This window comes from Pantherophis guttatus, chromosome 1 (genome assembly GCF_059756535.1).
Source record: "Pantherophis guttatus breed Tessera chromosome 1, ASM5975653v1, whole genome shotgun sequence".
In the NCBI taxonomy this organism is placed as follows: domain Eukaryota; kingdom Metazoa; phylum Chordata; class Lepidosauria; order Squamata; family Colubridae; genus Pantherophis; species Pantherophis guttatus.
Window position 1 is genome coordinate 255167867 of NC_142063.1, and position 24511 is coordinate 255192377.

The 24511-nt window shown below is 37.6% G+C and overlaps 1 protein-coding gene across 13 annotated transcripts in view; it reads right to left on the reverse strand.

Moving 5' to 3' along the window:
- PTPRK (protein tyrosine phosphatase receptor type K) overlaps positions 1-24511 on the reverse strand; it is a 393200-nt gene that overhangs the window by 314817 nt on the left and 53872 nt on the right. For all 13 annotated transcript variants that reach the window (XM_034418777.3, XM_087882792.1, XM_087882790.1 and 10 more), the window contains exon 2: positions 2094-2216. In XM_034418777.3, coding sequence (XP_034274668.1) covers positions 2094-2216 — 123 coding nt within the window. The remainder of the gene's footprint in view (positions 1-2093; positions 2217-24511) is intronic.

Below are 24511 nucleotides of genomic sequence, written 5' to 3' on the forward strand. Positions count from 1 at the left end.
AGTGCAGAAACCACACAAACTTAGCAAATCAACCAAATCAACATTATACTTAGTACTTCTAAAATACAACAGCTGAGCAAGAAGTACAATCATGCATGCAGAACTTCCTATTACCTCTGCCTGTAAAATAAAGCCGAGCACAACACAGAGGCAGCTCATCTATCCATTTGTATGAAGTTCAATAATAGCACTCTAAAAGAGAGAGAGAAAGAAATTCCCAGGCAAGCTGCCAAGCCTGTAGATAACTGCTTCTTTCCTCTCAACACTCCATTCCCACATTCCCCATCCAGTCAAAATCAACTGCAACAGGACTAGATTTGGCTGGAAAATATTTGGGGGAAAAAATACATATAGCAATCCACAAAAGAAGTCCAATCAGTGGCCTGAGCAGTTAAAACAATCCAGAGAATGCCATCCAGAGAATGCTGTTTGAAACAACTAAGCTTTGTTTCGTGCTTGGAACAAAAAAAGGTGTGTTTTGTTTCAGCTTCGAAACCAAACTGTCAAAACAGTGTTTTGTTTCCCAAATACAACACTTAACTGTTTTGTAGTTATTTTGTAATACAAAATAATTTTGTAATACAAAATAACTGTTTTGCAGCAGAAATCTTTTGCACATCCCTAGTTTAGGAGTTGCGGTTAATCTATCAGATGTAAGCATACATATTCTTTCATTGCTGTAGAGTTTGTGGAGTATAAATTACAGTCACGTGTTGTTGTTTTTTTGTTATCTTCTGAGTGCAATAGCTTTAATTGTTTTGTTTTTAACTGCTTTGAAGGTAACAGCCAATTTTTACTGTATTCTATCTCAAAATTCAAATGTGAATGATTTAAGTCAATACTCTGCCAAACATTTTGTTTGACTTCTATGTTACTTTTCTTTCAGAAACTAAAGGAAAAAATACATAGTATTGTCTCTCCCAATTTTTTTCCCAAAAATCTATGAGGTAGGTTAGCTTGAGAGACAGGGACTGCCATGTCTCCAAGTAAACTTCCATGGCTGAGGGTGAATATTTTTGGTCCTCAGTTCCATGGCTGAGCCTTTTTGGTCTTGGTCTAATGCTTTAAAGCAGGGGTCTCCAACCTTGGCAACTTTAAGACATGTGGACTTCAACTCTCAGAATTCCAGCCAGCTTTGCACTAAATTTTTTTACTACCAGTTCTGTGGGTGTGGCTTGATGGGCGTGGCTTGGTGGGTGTGGCAGAGGAAGGATACTGTAAAATCTCCGTTCCCTCCACAATCCAGGGGAAGGTTACTGCAAAATCCCCATTTCCTCCCAATCAGCTGAGACTTGGGAGACAGAGAATAGATGGGGGTGGGGCCAGTCAGAATTTTTACTACCGGTTCTCTGAACTACTCAAAATTTCTGCTACCGGTTCTCCAGAACTGGTCAGAACCTACTGAAACCCACCTCTGGTTGGAGACCCCTGCTTCAAAATTACTCCACCGTGCTGGCTCTCCAGTGCTATCTGGAAAGCACCAAATTGTTAGAGGCTCTCTTTACTAACTCATAGTGTTATTACCTGTAAAGATGCCAGACTATTGCTCAGTATTCCAGTAATTCCACCTTCTGGGTCATAGAGTTTTTCACTAGACACTCAATACTCCTTTCCTCCTTTTCCCATCCATACCTGGGCCTTGCTCATTGGTAGTGCCCATTTTAGTTATGTAAGCAATGACCTCAGTACAAATCTTAGAAACTAAGGAAATTATAGTGCAAAAGTAGAATCTTTATGCTGCTGAGTGTTGCAGTGTCTTTTATAAAATGATGAAAGAACAAATCTGAACTCAACATGCAGTGTAATTGTTTTAGTCAGTGAACTGCTATCTCAAAAGTCTGGGCTGGTGTATTCAGATCTGTTTTTTTTTTTAAATTGTAATTCTGTTAGTGGGGTACAATAAGCATGTGTTTATAGAAAAGCTAAATCTAGAAACCTATCCAGTTAAATACATTATTCCTTCTTTCATTTGAGAATGCAGGTAATTCTTATCCCCACCTCATTCAGTCTAATATATTGTTCCCTGGGGAACAGTTTTCAAATTTGTCACATCTCACAAAATATTTGGTTTTACCAACACTCTGGACACTTACCAAGAGGCATCTCAGGGGGTAAGTAATGAGGCTCTTGAGCACTAACATGTACCCAGTCAAAATCATCATAGGGGTCCTGATGATAATCACAGGGTCCCGGGCCATCTTCAAAGGTGCAACCTCCTAAAAGAAAGAAATGAAATCAATGCATAAGAACAAACAAATTATATAATTAGATGTACATAGTTTTTAAAAATCCAGCTACAGTTTCTTTCAGTGAGCCTCTGAAACAGAAAAGCATCATTCATCATTTCTTGTCAGCAAATTAGGGTAGTCAGCATCTTTTGATGTGGCTTTTCTCTCATTCACAAATTGTCTCTTCCAGCAAGAAAATGATTCTAGAATCTAGCAAGTGGCTGCTATTATCCAGAAAGGCTGCATGAAGTAGCATTGGCATAACAATGCCACAAAGAAGAAGAACTCTTTGATGAAAACTTGAAGTAGTGAAACTGCAAATACCGTATTTTTCAGAGTATAAGACGCACCTTTTCCCCCCCAAAAAAGAGGGTGAAAATCTGGGTGCTTTATTGTCATGCGCTCAAAAGCCTGATTGGACTTATTATCAGGGGATGTCTTATTTTGGGAGAAACAGGGTACCTGTATGGAATAGTTACAAACCCAGTTTGTGCTCAAAAACATGGAAGGTCTCAGCACAAGAAGCATTTCATAGACAAGAAATAATAATAGGCAAATGTAGGTGGCTAAATTGTGTGTGTGTGTGTGTGTGTGTGTGTGTGTGTGTGTGTGTTCCAGCATAACTCTGAAACATCTCGAGCAATTTCAACCAAACTTGGTACACAGATGACTTACTCTCTGGAAAAAAATACTGTGGGGGTAAGACACCCCTAACACCCCTCGGGGGGGGGTGTTCTGTTTAGATACAGCCTGTTGTGCCTTAAAATGGCTTCTACTGTACTGCCTTAAAATGGCTTCTACTGTACAGCACAGTGGAGTTGCCATGGTAACGCTCCACATTACTCCACAAGGGAGCTCCCTCTGGTAAGGGGGAAAATCCAACATTAGAAATTACGTTTGGTCCGGACATTTTCAACAAGGCTTTGATTATTCTTGAGAACAAACATATGGCCATGATCAATAAAACATTACTGCAACTGGGCCTGCCTGCACCACTATGAGACCAACACGATGTATTTCATGCAGATTACATACAAGAAAAGAACTACAACATTGAACAGCTTAGTGCATATATTGCGGACAAAAACATACCAAATGATCATGGATCGTCTAGCAAAACAACAAGGTGGTATCATTTTACTTGACACTTCTGGGGGCACAGGGAAAACATTTTTAACTAATTTAATTCTCGCCAAAATCAGGGCTCAGGGTGAAGTTGCTCTTCCTGCCTAATACAGGATTGCGATAAATAAATACCCAGGCAACGCCAGGTTATCAGCTAGTATATAATAAAATCTCAGGAAGAACTAGCGGCAGAGTGATATAATTGTCAATAGTTTACGATTATCAGAATTTACAATTATCGCAAAGATTATATACATATACAAACAAATCCAAACACTAAAAGCTTGCCAAGAAATTTCCATGCCCATTTTTCTTTAAAAAAGGCTAAAATCTTTATAATCTGTTAACCAGTGCTGCAATAATTATCGAACAAGCTATGAGAAATCATAAGGTGAGCCAACAGAAGGTGAAATGTATCTTAACAGTTATTTTAAAAAGAGTATGAAATGGAGATGCACAAAGTAAACAAGAGATAACATGCCATCAAAAATACCTCCATCTATCCAATTCTTAGTACAGAATTAAACACGGCATTCAGCAAAACTACAAAGAAATACAGAATGGAATACACTAATATTGTCCTTACTACAGTCTCCATTTAATGTTTTTGATAAGTCTCAATCAATCAGAAAAGAAGACATTGCGCACATTAATAGAAATATCTTTAATTAGTCCATATTGTCAAGGCAGCATAACTTCTACAGAAATGTAAAACCAGAAGAGACTTGGTCTGGAGAAAAACAAACCAATAGCTTCACTTGAATCTTAGTGGTCATTTTCAATTATTCAAGAATCAATAAAGAATCAATGAAGAAAAAAAAACTTGAATAAACTGAACTGAATAAATGAAATGAAAATCTGAATTTGGGATCAGTCTTCCCCAACCTGGTCTCTTTTAGATGTATTGGGTACAATTTTTAAATCCCTAACTTTCTGGACCAACAGAAAGTTGGACATTTCTACCCAAAGCATTTGGAGAAGACTGATGCAGAAGTTGAAGATAAGGAATTCTGTTCGTCTTCTTAACAAGCTGCTTTCCGCCATACTGAAAATAATGCAGATCAGGACAGGTACAAACAATCTGCTGTAAAAGAACGTAGCTTCAAGGACAATACATCTCAATCATATCAATTTTGCAGCATCTGTTACGGTCTCAGCCAACATCCTTGTATCAGCTGCTGAAAATTCTTATGAAAATGAAAAGAACGATAAGAAAAGATAATATGTGATAATATCAAAGAAAACAGCTGCCTGTGAACGTATACCCTGATCTTCTATATCCAGTGGTGTTTATAAAGTGTAGGCTCAAAACTAGTTTTTTAAACAGATTACAAATCAAAGGGCCAAAACAGAATGATGTGTAATATTTCATTAGCAAAATTGGGTTCTTAATTTGTGATATCAAACAACATGTTAGAAATGTCTTGGTATATGATAATTCAGAATGATGACAAATGCTAATTATTTACTAATCCTATTTAAATATTTTTGTATATGATTGAGGATGGCTATGCTAACCCTTGTGAATTTCTCTTGAAAAAGTGAAGAATATGCAAGGATGCGGGGGGGGGGGGGGGAGCAGGATCTAAATAAACCAGTCAACATAGGAAGAGGGCACAGTAGTCCTGTTCTTTTCTCCCGGACTACTGGTTAATTATTTTTAATAGGGCTATTATACCATAACAATTCTGCTTCTTTTCTACACTTCACATTTAAATTTTCATTTTAAACAAACATATCTAGATCCTCCCCCAAAGTGAGACAGAGAAAAGTCAATCATACATTTCACAATGTTTTTGACTACAGTAACTGTTACTTTAGAGCTGTGATGGCGAACCTATAGCACATGTGCCACAGTTGGCATGCAGAGCCATATCTGTGGGCATGCGAGCATTGCCCTAGCTCAGCTCCAGCACACATGTGCACCCAGAGGGCCTCCGGGGTGTGGGAAAAGTCATTTCCGCCCTCCTCACGCTCCAAGAAAGGCTCTGGAGCCTGTGGAGAGTGAAAAACGGACCTTCTGGTCCCACAGGAAATCAGGATACGGGCCGTTTCCGGCCTCTGAATGGGGTTGGGAAGGCTGTTTTCGCCTTCCCCAGGCTCCAAGAAAGCCTCTGGAGCCTGGGGAGGGCGAAAAATGGCCATCGCGTGTCAAAAGTGGGGGGAGCGCAGGGGGGGTCGTGCGCGCATACATAGGGGGCGGGGCACATTGAATTATAGATGGGGGTATGTGCGTGGGCCTCCTGCCCTCCCCTGCTTTTGGTGGGGCAAAAAGGTTAGCCATCACTGCTTTAGAGACTAGAGGATAGGAACAGTATAACACAAGTAGAAAGAGGATTGATAAAGGAAAATATTTGTAGCTTGGGTTTAAAATGAGGGGTCCTTGATGCTCTTTGATTTTGGTTGTTTTATTGTAGACTTTTCATTATCCAAACTAGGTAACATCATCAGGGCTTGTAAGGGTTAACCCAGTAAGTAAGAAAAGAACAGGATCACTCCTACCATCACTGACAGGGCAAGCCACCTGAATATAAACCAAGAGCAGACCCCATTCCTTACTATTTACTGATGATGTTTGGGTGAAATATCTGCAAGAAAACCACCAAGCTCAGAGAGCATCAAGAACCCCTCACAGAGAGCCTCGGTGGTGCAGCAGACTAAAGTGCTGTTAAGAGCTAGCACTTAGCTGCCAGCTGTCTGCAATTAGTGCAAGTTCGAATCTCACCAGGCTCAAGGTTGACTCAGCCTTCCATCCTTTCGAGGTAGGTAAATTGAGGGCCCAGATTGTGGGTGCAATAAGCCAACTTTGTATAGAACAACACCTCTTAGGAGGGGCCTAAAGCCCTAATAAGCAGGTATATACTGTACAAAAAAGTATGCAGGTTGCTATAATACATTGTAAGACGCCCTGAGTCTATGGAGAAGGGTGGCATATAAATTGGACTAATAAATAAATAAATATTCAAAGTGCTAAAATTGTTACATGACAATTTTTCTGCTTTCAGCCAGGAAAGCAGAATCAAAGCCCAAATTATATCACTACTAATCAGACATTTATATTTACAGAACTTTTCAATAAAAAGGACAGGAATATGAATATGAATATCCTAGAACAGGGGTGTCAAACTCGAGTCGTCACATCAAGTGATGTATTGCAACATTTTTCCCCTTTGCTAAAACGGGGTGGGTGTGGCCAGTGCATGACTCATCTGGCGCGGGCCTCGAGTTTGACACCCATGTCCTAGAATATTATCGTACAAAATATACGCTTATTGAAATTTTTAAAAAATATTTTCTTTTGTTTAGCCTTAGAAAATTCTTAATAAAACAAGAAATTAAGATATTTTTTAAAATAATATATTTTCCTTAATTTACTAATCAAATGGTTTTATTTACTACAATATTACTCTGGATATATTGCTGAAGGGCATTATGATCTTTTAAAGAGACGTGGCATAATATAGTTACAAAAGGCGGAAAAAAAGCAATCTTCATTCTACGGTCAATTTCCCTTATTCTAATTGTGCAGTTAGTTCATTAAAGGATTTCTTTTTGAAAATGCTTTTTGTTTGTTTCTTTACGCTTAAATGGAAAGGCAGACCTGTCAATTTATTAACATTAGGGCAATTACAGAAGATTGTTCTGCACTAAAGCTATGTTTATACCTATAGTGGCCTGGACTGGCCATTTTTGCATCAGCAGGTTAATTAGTTATTTGAAACAATGGTAAAAGATTGCTAGGGTTGTAGTCCAGAAAATCTAAAGGGCACCAGATCCTGTATCATAGTTGGAGAACAAACTCTATTCTAATTAATTCCATAATCTACTAGACTGTTGCAACATGATTAATAATCAATTTGGTATTGATTGTTTGTGGGACTATACAGTTATGGTAAAAAAAAAATTTTTTTATTTAGTATCTTTAATTTTTTGCATCGTACCAAAGAAATTATCACAAGAAACCCACTTTTGTTTCAAACAGTTCATTTAAGGAAGACTCAAGCTTGGGCTTTCTCACTACTGCTACTTTTGAAATGCACAGTCCCTCCTAAATTAAAGAGTTATTTAAATTTTTTGAATTATTAGTGCCTTCCCTTCAAAAATATTTTTGCATTGAGTGTTCTAATAATAATTTCAATTGCTTTGGGGATTTTCAGGGAGGTTTTTTTTTATATTGCATGTTTGATCCTTGGTAATCCGTAAACAGGTGGATGATTGCTATGAGCAATTTTCAGCAATCTTTGCTAATTTACCTCAACTTCCAGTGTTAGGGCAAAATCATGGAAAAATACTTGAAAGCTTTTCTGTGCAGAAGGTGAATGTCTTTTCACTGAAATTAATGTGCACAAAACTGGCTACCTGCATAGCTAATTCCACTGATGCACTCTATAAACTACTGAATTTCTAGAAACTACTGAAAAAGGTGGAAGGAAATCTCAGATTTCAATGCTTGTGTTATTAAATTAGATTACACCCCAGCGTGAAAATGTCAGATTATCTATTTCAGGACTTTTCAAATAGTGCTCCAAGGAACCCTACAGTTTCCTTAGAACTTGACAAAAGGGGGAAAAATCATTAAAATGTAGCCAAATTTCCATCAGTAGAATGTTTCCTCTTGATGAGGAGTTAAATATTTTTATTTTTCAACTAACAGCCTGAAAAAGTTTAAAAATTCCTAATGTATTATATGGTAATTCAAGTTGCTTTATGTTTCCGGTTGGTTAAATGAATTTCTCAAGAGATTGTCCAAATTATTGCAATACTTTAAGTATTTGTATGTCAAGTAGATTTTATTTCTACAACAGGTAAGAACTGTAGAAAGTTTAACAAAATAAGAAAAAAATGATAAATGAAAACTGGACCCTCTGGAAAAAAGCACCACTTTGAAAAAAAAAAAATAGCAAGAACATTGCACAGAAAAAATGTTAATAGTGCTACTGTAGGAGAAGGAGTGGCAGAACTTGCAGGTGAAGTTAAAAGAGGGATCAATCTAGAATCCTTACATAGCCACAAGCAAACTAAGTCCAACCCTCCTTGAAACCTGTTGACTCTAGTCTTATCTAACCCAAAGCAGGTGCTAACCATTAGTTGAGAAGATTCCTGTGCATAGGTATGATTAGCACTAAATCACTTTAATTGGACCTTCAGATGTGGATGCCTGGCAGCTTTCATGCCCGACTGCTACCCCTTTTAAGAAACTAGATTTTTTTAAAAATCTACCTACAACTTCAAATGAAGGCCACAACACACTTGATGCAATGTGCGAAAATATGGAAGAAGCATTTCTTCAGTCAACTGCTTATTATAGAGTTCCAAACAATGAAACCAGTACTCTGAATTGTATCTAAATGCTGAACAAAGGATACCTTGGAATGAAACTATTGATCGGCCACCCTTTTAGAAATTTGGTCATTATGTGTGGAGGCACGAATCATTTCAAAACTGTCTTTGTGGTTATTCCACATTCAGAATATATTACGTCTTCTTCATCTAATCAAATTAAGAGAAGGAACCAGAGCAAAGCTGGTTCAACAATAGAAAGGGGCATTTCTTGCAATGACCATTGTATGCAAATCATTAAACCTGGTTGCAATTTATGAGTCCGGTCCCTCAGAAAGTACACTATTCTGTCCATAGAAGGCACCTAACTAAAATTAGAGTTCTATTTACAACCATAAAATAGCGCTTTATCTGACAATTTGACAGTTAACTTGCTCTCATTATCCTACTCCACATTCCAGAGGCTGTTTCAGAAATTTCATTGACAGCACTTATATCCAAATCCCACAGACATTCATAGGCAAATCAGAAAGAGTTGTACAGGAAATATCAAGAATCACTGTTGGAAAGTTAATTTGATGCATCTAAACTAGTGAAGAAATAAGTCTTGCAGAAAGATACATGAGATTTTTCCATTTTTATTCATTAAAGAAAAGAAGAGTACAGTTAAGTACCAAGAATGTATACAGCTTGTCACTAAATGTGCACAATTCCTACACGCTGCCTCAGATTATGGAGCTGAATACTGGGCTACATCAATAGATTTACGGAATTGCTTCTATGAAAAAGAATGCACAAAAAAGAAAAACATACAAGGTCCAATAAACAAAAGGCTATAAACATACAAATTATGAGAAATCTTAACCCTGATTTATCATTCATTCATTAAATTCATAAATTGTACTGCCTATACCACAAAGTTATTGGGAAGATGGGAGTTAAAGTTTAAGGCCAACTATTGTAAATTTCTATTTCATCCAAATGAAGCAGCATATATAAAAATGAATAAATCCCAATCAACCTTAACGCATTGTAAGCCGCCCTGAGTCTCCGGAGAAGGGCGGCATATAAATCAAATTAAAAAATAAATAAATAAATAAATAAAAAAGAAGGACTGAACTCCTCTTCCATAATTTCTCTTGATAACATACACCAAGTAACACTTCTTTTACAAAATACGTTAATATTGAAAATAATGCTGGTCCAGTAGCTGAATCTTACATTCTGGATAGTTGTTGCCAAAACTGGTTAATTTTTATCTTCTTCATATAAAGGAAGCATTTATGAAACTATCAGCTTCATAAAAACCTTACATTTTGTATGTTGTGCAGTAAAACACTGGGCAATTGTTCCAAAGATAGTTTCCATTAAGGCCACCACCAAGATCTTCACTATCTTCACAATATTTGCTTCCCGTACAGATTATTCCAATAAAATCTCTTCATTTTAGCATGGATCTTAACACTTTCAGATGTGGCACTTTCTTGCTCAACTATGATGCATTAACATATATTCATCTATCGAAATCTTAGTCTGACTTTTGAAATCTTCTTCTCATCATCTTGTTCTCAAGTTTCTCCTGTGGTTTAATAAAGTATCCTATTACACCTATAAACTGCTTCATCGGGCCAGGGTAAATACAATCTGTGAAACGTCGAAGCTTTTGAAATACGGCACAATTGCATGCAGAAACAGCACCTATAGTTTATGCAATATTCTACTAGTCCAGCTTGTCTTGTTTCAGGTAATCTATCTGTTTTGTGGCATTTTTGTAAAACAAGCTCATCAGCATCCCAATCTAGTTAAGAGATGAAATTGCATTCAGAACCCTAAGTACATAGGGCCCTTTCAACTGAGTTTGGTAAGCTCAATCATCAAGTTGAAGCAAGTTTCCTGATATTTCAAAAAAAAAAAAAAAAAACCCAGAAAATACAATGATAAAAACATTTATCAAAGGAAAGCATCTTGGCCCCATATTTTGCAGCTATACATGCTAAATGGCATGTACAGTCAGTGTCATAATTTTCTTTATTTGATTTTTTTTTTCTGCAGAATGTCAGAACTCCATTATTCTTGCCAATAAGGTACTACCTGAGTCAAAAGCCATATAACTCTTTAGGCTAATTCCTGACTCAGGAATATTTCTTCAATGGTTTTCAACCTATTTTCATCAACTGCACTGTTTAGTGTGGCGTACCTAATTCCTAACTGAATGCTGAGAATCTTTATGACAAAAAGTAAAAAATAAAATAAGATTAAAAAAGGTTGCCTTGTCAGCAACTCTCTACATTCAATGAAAAATATTTTTAAAGCATTAGTACTTCTGTTATATTCATTTTTAGACTGCATTTATGCTTTCTTTTCTGATACAATGGATAAGGTGATTGGCTTTTATGCATTTTCATTTGTATTTCTCACCAGTTTTATTGTCTGGAAATATTCTTCCTACCTGTTTACTGAAATATGATTCACTGTGCTGCAATAAAAATTTTTTGAAAAAAAACAAAAATAGTTCTGCTTTCCGTGTCCAATCATTTGTCAGGCTATGCATAGTTGACAAAGATCTCATCAAGATTTGATGGGATTTTAAATTCTTTTGCCTTACTGGATTTGTCCTAAACTTCATGTTAAGTGCATACAGGTAGACCTTGCTTAACAACATCCCCGTTTAATGACTGTCTGAAGATATAATGGTAATGGAAAAATTACTTGATTAGTTTTCACATTTACAATTGTCTATGTCCACCAGATCACATGTTTGCTATGTGGGTGTTTGCAACTGAGGGTTAATTACAACCATCATAGCATCCTGTGGCCATGCAATCACCATTTGCTTGCTTTACAATGGCCTCTGGCAAGCAGAAGTAATGGAGAAGTTGGCAGTAAAATCACCTGTTGTGATTACACAAAGTCTTGCTTAAGGTGATAAGCAAGGTCTCAAAGTCTTAAGGTCTCCTACAGACTTTTAGCTATACAATTTGGGATGAACACCCTTTGAATGGTGTAGTAGGAGGAATGGATTTCCAGAGAAAAATTGCAGATTACAGGAACCAGGAGCACTACTCAGGTGACCTTGAGGACACAGATAAACCTCCAGGTAGCCTCAACAGCTCTCTAAAAGGATGCAGATTACCAGCTGTCTGCAAGGAATATAAATCCTTCCATTCTTCACTATCCTGTCAGAGCTGAAGAAGCTTCTTGGATGATAAGCGAAATGTCTCCAAAAGAAAAAAACTAGAAAGTCCAGTTTGCCTCCTGAAAAAGCACCTTTGGGACAACCATGACCTGGATGACTGAGAATCTCTACAGACTCTTGCTTAAGGACCACAACTGATTTGCTTAACAGCCACAGCAAAAGTGAGATTGTTGTGAGTCCATCATGTTCATCTGACATTTTGCTTAATGATAATGTTGTTTAGCGATGAAATTGTTGGTCCTACCTAATTATGGTTAAGCAAGAATTACTTGTAGTACCTATTATATTAAGAATATTTAGAAGTTATAAACCATTTAACAACAGACACTCGTGTTTTCTCATCTGGCTAGCAATATAAATCCTCTACAAAATACAAGAAACCATGAAATTTAACAATGGTTTAGCCTCAGTTTTTGTTTAGGCATAAAGTAGTAGATACTGTTCTAGATGAGCAAGTCTCTTGATTGGAGCAATTCAGTGATTCTTGAAAGTAAAAGACTTAACTCCTCTAAAACCACTTAACCCCACCATACCTCTTGATGCCTCATGGCTAGCACTTTCTCTTACTGTAAAATGTGCACTCTCACCCAGCCTCCCTCTAATGAGCACATTTGAAGAGACTTGTGACATTCATGTTGGGTATAGCAGCTAGCAACTTCCCCCTAAACTATAAAGCTTTGCAAACTACATGAGGACCAGTACTTTATGCTTGTTTTGTTGCTGTTCTCTAAAGCAGAGATGCTGTGATGCAATCCAAGGAGTTTTTTTAATAACAATATCTCCATTATGTAGCTCTGTCTTGAATTTGTTAGCCAACTACTAACCCTACTGCTTCCTAATTCAAAATGTATCTGCCACTAGGAATTCCTCAAGGTTCTTTACAGTAGATCCATCTTTGGAGGATACGGTGGTGGCTTAGATAAGATTAGTCTTTGTTGCAATTCCTTGAAATGCAGGGATACATCAGTGGTTAAGAAGCACAAGATACCTGAAGTACACTGCAGTCTTCTTTCTGGGCATCCAATATGATATAAAATAACATATATATAATGCAGTGGTGTAATCCAATTTTTTTTACTACCGATTCTGTGGGCGTGGCTTGGTGGGCGTGGTGTGGCTTAGTGGGCATGGCAGGGGAAGGATACTGCAAAATCTCCATTCCCTCCCCACTTCTGGGGGAAGGATATTGCAAAATCTCCATTCCCACCCCACTCTGGGGCCAGCCAAAGGTGGTATTTGCAAGTTCTCCGAACTACTCAAAATTTCCGCTACCGGTTCTCCAAACTACTCAAAATTTCTGCTACTGGTTCTCCAGAAACTGTCAGAACCTGCTGGATTTCACCGCTGATAAAATGATACTGTAGAAAAATAATAATAAAAATGATGCCTAGGGGTTCAGTTAGATAGCTCTCTGATCACAAGGTAATTTTGAAAGGCTCCTCGGTGCTCATCTCTCCAAATGTCTAGAGTTCAAACAATGAAGGGATTAGACCACAACGAATCAACTCTTAACATAGGAAATTTGACAAAGAATGAGTATCTGAAGCTGATGTTTTGAGCTACCTGGAAAGATATTGTTCTACTGCCATTACATGATATAAAACAGGCTACTACCCTGTGTTAAGCCCCAAATGAGTCTCCATAGACCTCTTTTTGGATGCTACTTTCCATAAGATTTGGAAATGTCCCTCTGTAGCTTACATTTTAAAACAACCCAGACAAGCATCCCTCCTCAGCAGCCTCTAATGATTAGCTGAGAAGGGTAAAAAAAGTGTCATTCCAATTTTGGAAATAACGTCTCTTGGCCTCAGGGTTAGAGCTATCAAGAAGCTGCTGAGATACAGAATACTAAAATGTAAAATGTCAGCTAAAAATGCAATGAGTAAAAAGCTAAGGGATCTGCTCAGACAACCTCATATACTTATCTCTGCCTTGGGACAGTTAGAGCTTTTTTGTCATTTGTCTTTAGTTGAAAGGGAAATCAGATTTTTTCTTTTAAAAAAAGATATTTGTACAGCTATGAGATGAGAGTTACTTAAAGGTTAGATAAAAGTGAGTTGGGATAGCTCATAGAATACCATGGAAATAAGCCCCTTTTGCCATCTGAAAAAAACAGCTATTATGAGAACTGTTTTATTGCCAAGTGCCAGGAGAAAACTAGACAAATGTAGTCTGTTAAATATATAAACATATGTAGAAAGCCAGCAGAACTGGGGAAATGTGTATATGGGTGAATGAAGTCTGCATTTTTTGAACAATGATGCCTACTTATTTAGTTTTTCTAAGTGGCTGCCTGCTGTTTCTCCCCCTCACAAACAGGCATGCCTATATGAACATGTAAAAAAGCATGCCTATTTCAAAAGCACATTAAATCCACTGTTGCATATGATGTCATGAAAAGCCAAGTGCATAATGAAAACCTTCAAAGACAAAGTCTTGAAGTTGACCTCTTTATAGTAATAGTACTTAGACTTATATACCGCTTCACGGTGCTTTTACAGCCCTCTCTAAGTGGTTTACAGAGTCAGCATATTGCCCCCAACAATCTGGGTCTTCATTTTACCCACCTCAGAAGGATGGAAGGCTGAGTCAACCTTGAGCCGGGTGAGATTTGAACTGCCAAATTGCAGGCAGCCAGCAGTCAGCACTACTGCACTCTAACCACTGCGCCACCGTGGCTCATGTAGTCGATATAAAGACCTCAAGTTACTTGAGGAACCATCTCACCCCATTGGGACTGGCCTGCCCCACCAGTTCCAGCAGATGAGGCTTGCTGCAGGCTTCGTGCTCAAGGATTTCCTTGCTGCAGGGTCCAGAAGAAGAGCCTTTTCTGTCCTGGCTCCTGTCCTCATACAGCTGGAAGTGAGATCCGCACTGACCCTCCTGACCTTCCATAAGGGCGTTAAAGGTCTGGCTTTACCAGCTGGCTGGGGGCCCCAAGGGAAAAGTATCATGTGGGAGATGGGTTGATGGGTTAAGGGAAAGTCCCACCTCCCCCCATGAATCCTGCTCCTTCCCTCCCCATCTTTTAACTTTTGATTGAAACTCTATTTTGTTGTTTTTAGAATATTTATGTTTTGCAGTTATATAGCTTTTAACTTTTTAACTCACCCAGTCATCTTGAGACGAGATGGGCAGCAAATCAATCAAACAAACAAAGAAACAAATAATCAATCTGTCCTCCATAAAATAATGAAACTGTAATATTTACAAAAAGGCAGACTTTCCATTTGTCCTTTATTATACAGTATACTATCCTGATAAAATTAGAGATGTTTGGATAATTTAATACCAGTTAATACTTTTCCCAGTCACAGGAATGTTTCACAGCAGAGCAGGAAAAGAAAAAGAAAAAAAAAAACCAGTAGCAAAAGTAGAATTTAGCTCTATAATCAGTTGTCAAAGTCCATTTTCAATATTAATGCTAGTTGTCCATTTGCTAATTAGTATCTATGTAATTAGTATCTATGCTCCACTCTGACGTTTATCCAGTCATAACCATAGAGGATTTCAATGCAATGCACTGCTTTCCTCTCTACATTTCTTTCTTTCTAAAGAAAAAAAAATGCAAAAACAAGCTAAAAAGCCACCCTGTCTCATTTAGTTAACTGTTATTAAGCCAATTTAGACCTATTTATCAATTCAATGCAAACCAAGTTCTCTGAGTTTATAAAATTACACAGGAACATCTGAGTTTGGTTCACATAGGCAGGTTAGGTATAATTTAACCAATTAGCAATGGTTATTTGTATTTTAAAATAGTTTGGCATTGATCATCAATTGAGAAAAGACTGTACTTATGGGATAAAGATTTATCTAAGGCAGTTGTAGAAAAAGTGGCATATGAATCAAACAGACCCTTCACTCACAGTTCACTTTCTTAGGATCCCTTTTTACTGTCTAGACATGATAAGATGCATACTGTGTTTCCCTGAAAATAAGACCCTGTCTTATTTTTTTTTATTTTTTTTTATTTTTGAACCCTGAAATAAGCGCTTGGCCTTATTGCCATGTGCTCAAAAGTCCGATTGGGCTTATTATCAGCGGATGTCTTATTTTGGGGAAAACAGGGTAATTTTGGCAATATTCTTCAGAAACTAGATGGATCTACTATGCATAAGAAACATCTGTGATCATGATGTAGATTGCATAATGATGGCCCATGTCTACTAATTCTGCCATTCATAACATATGGAATTCAGACAACTGTATGTAAACATAACACAAAATGAAGTACTGTGAACAAATAGCACATTTTTTATTTTTTTTATATTTTTTGTCTTTTGTGAAGTGAAAAAACTAGAAAACATTTAAGTAGAATCTAGTTTTGTTTGAACTATGACACTGTAGCTGATTTCAATACAGGATATTTCCTAGTTCTGAAGGAAAATAATAATAATAATAATAATAATAATAATAATAATAATAATAATAATAATAATAATTTTATTTCTTCCGAAGGACTCAGGGCGGTATACAGCCAATTTAAAAACACAGGACACAACAATGATTAAAAATTAAAATAATTAAATAAATTTGGCCGATTTAAAACCCCAAAAATTAAAATACCCCAATTTAAAATTATTATATTGATAGCCCTGCCTGGCGGAACAACAGGGTCTCCAGTGCGCAGCGAAACACCCGGAGGTCGGAGATCTTACGTATTTCCGGGGGCAGTTCATTCCACAAAAACCCATGTTACTAAAAGGATTTCTGGTAGCTATGACAATGATCAACTACAGTAGTCATTTTGTTGTTATTTTCTTGGCAAGGTTTTTCAAAAGTGGTTTGCCACTGCCTCTTTCCTAGGACTGAGGGAAAGGGAATACCCAAAGGCCACCCAGCTGGCTTTGTACAGGACTGGAATTCCCGGTTTCCCCATTTCTAGCCTGATACCCTAATCACTACACCAAACTGTCTCTCACAATAATCACACCTTGGTGTATAATTTAATTTATTGTGTATTTTAATAAATTATATATCATCTGTTATACAAAAAAAAAAACCCAATTGGGAGGCCTCACAATACTTTTTAATACAATGAAATTGTAACGTACAGTAAAATGAAGTAGTAATGTATCTCAGTAAACATTCAAGATTCAGTATTTCAGTAATAGCAATAGCAATTAGACTTATATAGCGCTTTACAATACTTTACAGCCCTCTCTAAGCGGTTTACAGAGTCAGCATATTTCAGTAATCCTTCTTACTTGGTCCTGGTTCACAGGCCACCAGATCTATAAGTAAAGGTAGTCCTCAATTTACAACTGCAACTGGGACCAGATTTACAGTCAAAAGTTGTGCTCCTAAGTCTAGGGTCATTAAGCAAACACTGCAGTCCCAAGTATGAATTTATTCTTCTGAATGAGGGTTTTCTGCCAGAAACAGACAAAAAAAAATATCACCAATCATAGTCATGTGACTATGGGGAACTGTAACAAGTTGTAAAGATGAGCCAGCTGCCAACCACTCAAAATGTAGTCACATGACCACGATGTGTGTGTGGGGGTAACATTTTATGATGGCCGGAAGTGCTTTATTGGCTGTAAAGCACCCATTCAGGACCTGTTTGTAGTTTAGAACAGTCGTTAAGCAAACAAGCATAAATTGAGGATTACCTGCAGTTTGGTTTGAGTTTAGTATCTTGTACATACCCAATTATGCTGGTTTGGAATGTCAATCTACCTTCAGTATACAATCTTATATACTTGCCTTCCCAGCTTTAGGAATTTTTAGCCATGAAGTTGATCTACTTAGTTGTGATGGAGTGGGGTGGGGTGGGGTGGAAATCTGAGTTACAGAACACACAAAAATACGACTAAAGCTGAAAGACACATATTCACATGGGTCAATACTTGGAACGTGACAAAGAAATCAAAGTAACCCCGGCCTGCGTTTATACAACATACCATTTTTCTTTACAGAATATTAAGCATCCTAGATGCAATTACTCCTCTGACAGGCTTGTAAAAATATCCTGCCCATATAAGTTAATAGTTCATAATTCATATTGATAGCTCTGTGCAAACAATAGACATGTATGTTGCTTAGCAATGCTTAAGAGCCTTCTACCTTAAATCACTGAGCTTGTGAGTGAAAAACGAATGGGGCTGTTTTATAGCCAAATTTGCACTTTCAAGTTTGAAAGTAGAACATTTACTAGAGACATTAGAAGTAAATGAAGGTTTTAATCTTACAGGGCTGTCACTTTCAGTCCGTATAAAGAACCGAAGAAACTATTCAGTGAAACCCATTCCTGATGTGGAACAAAGCATTTAATCTTTTTAAATGCACATATGATTCCTACTGGCCAAGAGAAACTGTTTTCCTTGAAGTTTAAAATGGCTGTAATCAAACAATAACTTGGTTATTATGAGAGTCTTATTCTGAAGGCAGCCATGTACATCCCTGCCATATGAATAGTGAGGTCATACCCTGTTTTCCCCAAAATAAGACAAAATAAACACTTATTTCAGGGATCAAAAAAAATATAAGACAGAGTCTTATTTTCGGGGAAACATGGTACTACTGTACACAGATCTTGCCCCTAAGTTCTTCACTGGGATCTCAGATACACTGTTTTAAAATGTGACAATTGTAGTGGTAGAAGTGCATGGAATCATAAGCATTAATGTGCCTCATGAAAATTCATGAGGCAAGTTTAACTTGGAGAAAACTCAGAAATAGTTCTCCGTTGTGTATATGGAGATTCTCTGTCATCCAGGACATGGTTGTCCCAAAGGTGCTTCTTGGATGAGAAGCGAAACGTCTTCAAAGAAAAACCAGAAAGTCCAGTTGCCTCTTGAAAAAGCACCTTTGGGACTTCTCTGTTGTGAATATTAGAATGGTCACCGCCAAATGGAAACGTGTAATGAATGGAAATTGATCATGGGCCAGGAAGCAAGGAATACATTTGGGCCTTCTTCAGAGTTTCTGGAACAAAATGATTGTTCTAATTATCTATACCCGTGATGGCGAACCCATGGCACACGTGCCAGCCATATCAGTGGGCATGCCAGCTCAGCTCTGGCGCGCATGTGCGTGCCGGCAAACTAATTTTCAGGCCTTCTGAGCCCACCAGAAGTAGGGAAACAGGCTCTTTCCTGCCTCCGGAGGGCCTGGGGGGGTGGGGAAGGCTCGTTTTTCTTTCTCACCTCGCTCAAGATCCTCTCTATGCATCTGGGGAGGGCTGATTTCGCCTCAGAGGCCCTCCAAAGGCCTGAAATGGCCCATTTCCCAACTCCCGGTGGCACAGGAAGTGACATTTTTTGCTGTCCCCAGCCTAGACAGACTCCTAGAGTTTTTTGTTTTGTTTCCTGGAGCACAATTTCTATTTTGATGCAGAAATAGAGAACTCTAATGCGGATCCAAAAATAATTTGGAATAGCCAAGGAAAACCATACATGTTCCTTATCATAACTCCAACTAACTGGGATTCCTAACCTTCTGCAAAAGCATTTGGTTGACAACTAGCTATAAAACTGTCACCTATCCCTGCCTTAAAAACTAACCAGTTTAGTTCAATAAGCCATGGCCTAACTCACTGTATATGTGATGGTGATTAAAAGTGCCTTATAATCTGCAAATACTAATGTCATGGATATATTTACAAGTCTGTTCAATTCCATAAAGCTATAGGTTTTTAGACAACATTGCTAACATTTACAGCACAGAAATGTAGAAAAAAATATTTTAAATAAGTATTGCAGTTAAATAGTGATGGTTATAAGGATAATAGGTTTTATTGAGATATTCTAAGAAGTATTATTGTCTTAATTCAAAAAAAGAATCTAGTTACATTGAGATTTAGCCGTCTATGTCACCAGTCCAATCACCAATCTTTCGGAATGCAACCCAGCAGGAATTTTCAGTAGTTAAAACACAAATAGCAAAAGGGAGGAAAGAAGTAAATGATATTGAAGTCAACCTTCTGTGTATGGCATTGACTTCTTCATATGTTATCAAATAACAAGCAGACAGAGTCTGGATCACTTAGGTCAGTGGTGGGTTGCTCCTGGTTCGGTCCGGTTCTATAGAACCGGTAGTAAAACCGGTGGGAGGTTCCACCCACCCGCCATGATGTCATCATGGGTAATCTGCGTATGCGCAGAAGCACGCATACGCGAGTGAAGCAAGCGTGTGCAAGTGCTCACATTGCAAACCGGTAGTAAAGGTAAGTAGAACTCACCCCTGATTTAGGGGTCATACTACTTCTTTTATTCTAAGACTTTTTCTTGTGTCATATCTGTCATTGGACGCTGACGATCATGTTGGCGATCCTATTTTTATCAATAGCCGCATGAAAAAATGCTGCTATACCAAATCATATTGGACCTCAAAGAGCTTCTCTGGTATGGTCCTGAAGGATCCTACGAGCTGTACATTTTGAATGTGTTAAGTTAGAGAAGATTCAGGGAGTCAGAAACATATTTCTTCATTCCATCAAATATAATCTACTTAAGCAATGAAAAATATAGCACTGCCATTGGAGTTCTACTAAGGTTGTGTCTTAAAATTAAGTGTGACTGTATTTGTACACTGTAAGGATGCATAATTAATGCAAGTCTTACTGATCAGAGTTATAAATCAACTACTACAGAAAACCTGGAAGCTAGTTGTTTATTCTGAAACTGCTGAAGCTAACTCATGAGGGGAAAATAAATTGTGGAGCTGGAGAAGTGCAGGATGCAACCCCTTAATTCAATCATTGACAAATTCATTTATAAGGCACCAAGTTTAGCAATTAGGAAAAGAGGTCCATTATCGCAATAACCATTAGATAACAATCAGTAACCTTAATGATAAAATTGATGGAAAAAATGTAGAAAGTGCAAATAATAATAATAATAATGAAAATGAAAAGTACAGATTAATTGGGAATTTTTAAAAAACTCCATAATTACAGTTTATTTTCAAAGAAACCTACATGCAATAATGTCACATGGGAGAATCTTGAGAACAGTGGCATAGAAAAGCATAATCCCAGTAAGAATATACTTAAAACCAAAATAATCTACTGTTAATGTTCATATTTTATCAAGATTTAAGACTCTTATACATTTCTTCAATTAGTAAACTTGTAATTACTGAAATAGCATATATTGTGCAACAGAATGAAATTTGTCCAGTAAGTTTCCATTCCTTAAGGCAGAGAACCAGTATCTCACAAAACATCTGTTGTCCTCTGATGATTTAAACCTCTGACTTCTTTTAACATGGCAGTTATATTATTTATTAAGTCCTTGCCCTACAAACAGTAAAGCAATGTCATTAAATCAGTTTAATTAGCAAACATAAAACTATATGACCTGCAACGTACATAGCTTTGTCTCTTCCTTAGTTTATCTCATATTGACATCAATCACATATTGCACAGAGAGGCTCAAATGTGATTTTTTAATTTCATGTTTAAAAACTAAGAATAAAAACTTATGTTACCAAAAAAAATGGGATCAGGTGCATTATCTAGCCCGAAAAATCTCAACATGCTAAGAAAGAAAGAAAAATCAAAATGAGACAATTGTTAGCAAGGGTTTTTTTTAAAAAAATAAGCTCTATAGTATTCATCAATATTCATCAAATTTGTAACAATAAAAACAAAATTACCAAAGGGGATATAAAAAAGGATATACAGTATACATCAAGGAAGAAGAAAAGAAGCATCATGGGACCAGGCTATGTGAGGAACTGCCTCTTTCTGATTACATCAGCCACCCCATTAGATCACGGAGGAAACATGTTTTAGGCATACACTAGGAGCCATCAGCTAGGAATCTAGATTTGGTGGGTATCAGGAGACAAGACTTCTCTGCAGGGGTGAAATGCTCCCAGTTCAGACTGGATCACCCAATCTGGTAGCAATGGTGGTGGGTGGTTCGGAGAACCGGTAGCAAAAAACCCTGCCCGCTCCCCATGCCCAGCTGAGCCGCGCAATCATCAGAGGCTTTTTTTTTTTACTTTTAAAAGCATTTTTTCTACAACCTCTTCTGCTGAAGAGGTTGTAAAAAAAAATGCTTTTAAAAGGCTCTGACGATCCCAGCTGAGTTGCCCGATCGTCAGAGGCTTTTTTTCTTTTAAAAGCAAATGCTTTTAGAAAAAAATGCTTTTAAAAGAAAAAAAAAGCCTCTGACGATCACAGCTGAGCAATGCCTTTAAAAGTTAAAAAAAAGATTGCGTGCCACAGCTGATCACTCTCCCTCGTGCGCTGTTCTACTTACCGCATGCCTCCTTTTGGTGTGCACTGTGCGTGCGCACCTTGCATTTGGTGCATGGTGCACACTGTGCATGCGCAGCCAGCGAACCGGTAGAAAACACATTCAGATTTCACCACTGCTTCTCTGCTTTGGTGCTCACCTTATGGAACATTTCTCCCCCTCGAAATTAGATCAACTCCATCCCTTTTGGACAGGGGTCTGCAACCTTAAACACTCAACGAGCCATTTGGACCCGTTTCCCACAGAAAAGAAAACACCGGGAGCCACAAAACCCTTCCCGTGCCTATTTCTTGAGCAGCCACAAAACTAGCATTCTTCTTTTTCTTGTGCCATATGCGTCATTGGACGTTGGCAATCATGTTGGCAATCCTATTTTTGTCAACAGCTGTATGAAAAAGTGCTGCTGAGTTTTGTCCAAAACAGTCCCTTAGGTTTTGAAGCCATGATGTTCTTCTGCCTGGACCTCATTTGCCTTCAATCTTTCTCTGGAGGATTAAGTGAAGGATGCCGTATTTTTCTGGGTGTCGCATCCCATGTCCAAAATATTCTAACTTTCACTTTTTAATGGTTTTGATGATTTCCCTTTGCTTTCCCAGGTGGCTTATCAGCTCCTCATTTGTGATTTTGTTAACGCAGCTTATACGTAATAGCCGTCTGTAAATCCACATTTCAAATGCTTCTAGTTTCTTCAAGTGGTTTTCTGTCAGAGACCAACTCTCTACTCCTTAGAGCAGGATAGAAAAGATGTAACATCTGACAAGCCTGATTTTCAGTCTTAGGCTTATGTTGTGACTGCAGAAGACCTTTTTCATTTTGAAGAATGCTGTTCGAACTTTCTATATCCTTGTCTTTACTTCACTGATCATGTCCCAAAACTAGCATATGTAGTTGAATGAAACATTCTGTTTGCTTCTGAAACTTTTCTTTTCTTAGATTTATCCATGATTGGCCTACTGGGGCTTGAAAAGCTCAATAAATTGCATGCTGGCGGGTGTCACACATTGGCGGTTGTGACACATACAGTATTTTGAGTGACAGGGAGCAGCAGCAAAGGGGTGAAAGAACCACGTGCGGCTCCGGAACCACAGGTTGCTGACCCCTGTTCTAGAAGGCCGTCACAACTTGGTTATGTTATGTTATGTTAGGCCTGGGGCTTCCAGGAAACCAGAGATATGCTTAGAAGGCTGGCTATTTTTAGCCCTATTCAACTAGGGTTAGTATTTCGGTTCTTAGGCTATTTACTGATCATGTGATTTTTATATGTTTTATACGTCTACTAGCTGGATGCCCTTGCTTTGCTACAAAACTATGTGCTCGGGCTTGATAAATTGACACTTAAAGCCTGAAACTTAATGTAGAATGTATAACTACGTAGCATCAGAGCATGTTGCTCTGGTACGTAGCTCCAGAGCAAGGCAACTGGCAGTTGAAACAGAGTTCTTTTCAGGTGGGGAGAGGGAGTAGAATGTTTAGCTCCTTAGCATCAGAGCATTTTAATATAAGGCAACTGGCAGTTGGGACAGAGTTCCTTTCAGGTGGGGAGGGGGAGTAGAACATCTAACTCCTTAGCATCAGAGCATGTGAATATAATACTGTATATGAAATACCAATGATCTGATGATCATTTCAAAAAATCCTTTCTTAGCCAGCGCCTAGAAGCCAAGAGGAATAGACGTGCCAAATTTCAAGCTTGTAGGCTTTACTGTTCTGAAGATTTTGTGATGAGTGAGTGGTATTTGGCTTTTATATATATAGATTGTTTTTATATATAGTTTTACCCATTTGCTATGTGCTGCCCAGTGTTACCTTCAATGTGATGACAAGTTCTATACAATGGATGGATGGATGGATGGATGGATGATAGACACAAAGAGAGATATATCTCCACTAAACCGTCCTTGCCATCAATACTTTTCTAACAACTTTTTTCTTTCAAAATACATCAGATAAATATTAAGATATATTTTATTGTTCCTTTTTATAATGTTTGTGTGTGTGTGTGTGTGTGTGTGTGTGTATTTCTTTCTTTCTTTTTTCCCCTTCTTTCTTTCAACTGGTTATACCAGCTGATTAAAAATCCTATAATGGATTAAAACATAAATCATTCACATTATCTGAAAGAGAAAAGAATAGAATTTTTCCATATATTGTTAATTAATAGGTGGGAAGGGAGTCTTAACAGTTGAAACCTCCACCATTCACCCATATTCTTCTAATTTACCAATGCTCTTCCCATCACAATTTAAGCTATCAGGTATTATCTTTCATAATTTAACATGCTACTAAATTTAATATATTTTTCTTGTCACTAATCATGAGTCAAATAAGAGTCAAAAATAAATGGGACATGAGGATTACACCAGTGTCTTATGAAATTAGAGAAAAGACATTATCTACATTTATTGATGACTGGACACCTGTTATGGATCTTTAAGCTTGTATATTCTATAAAATTCAAGTTAGTTTGA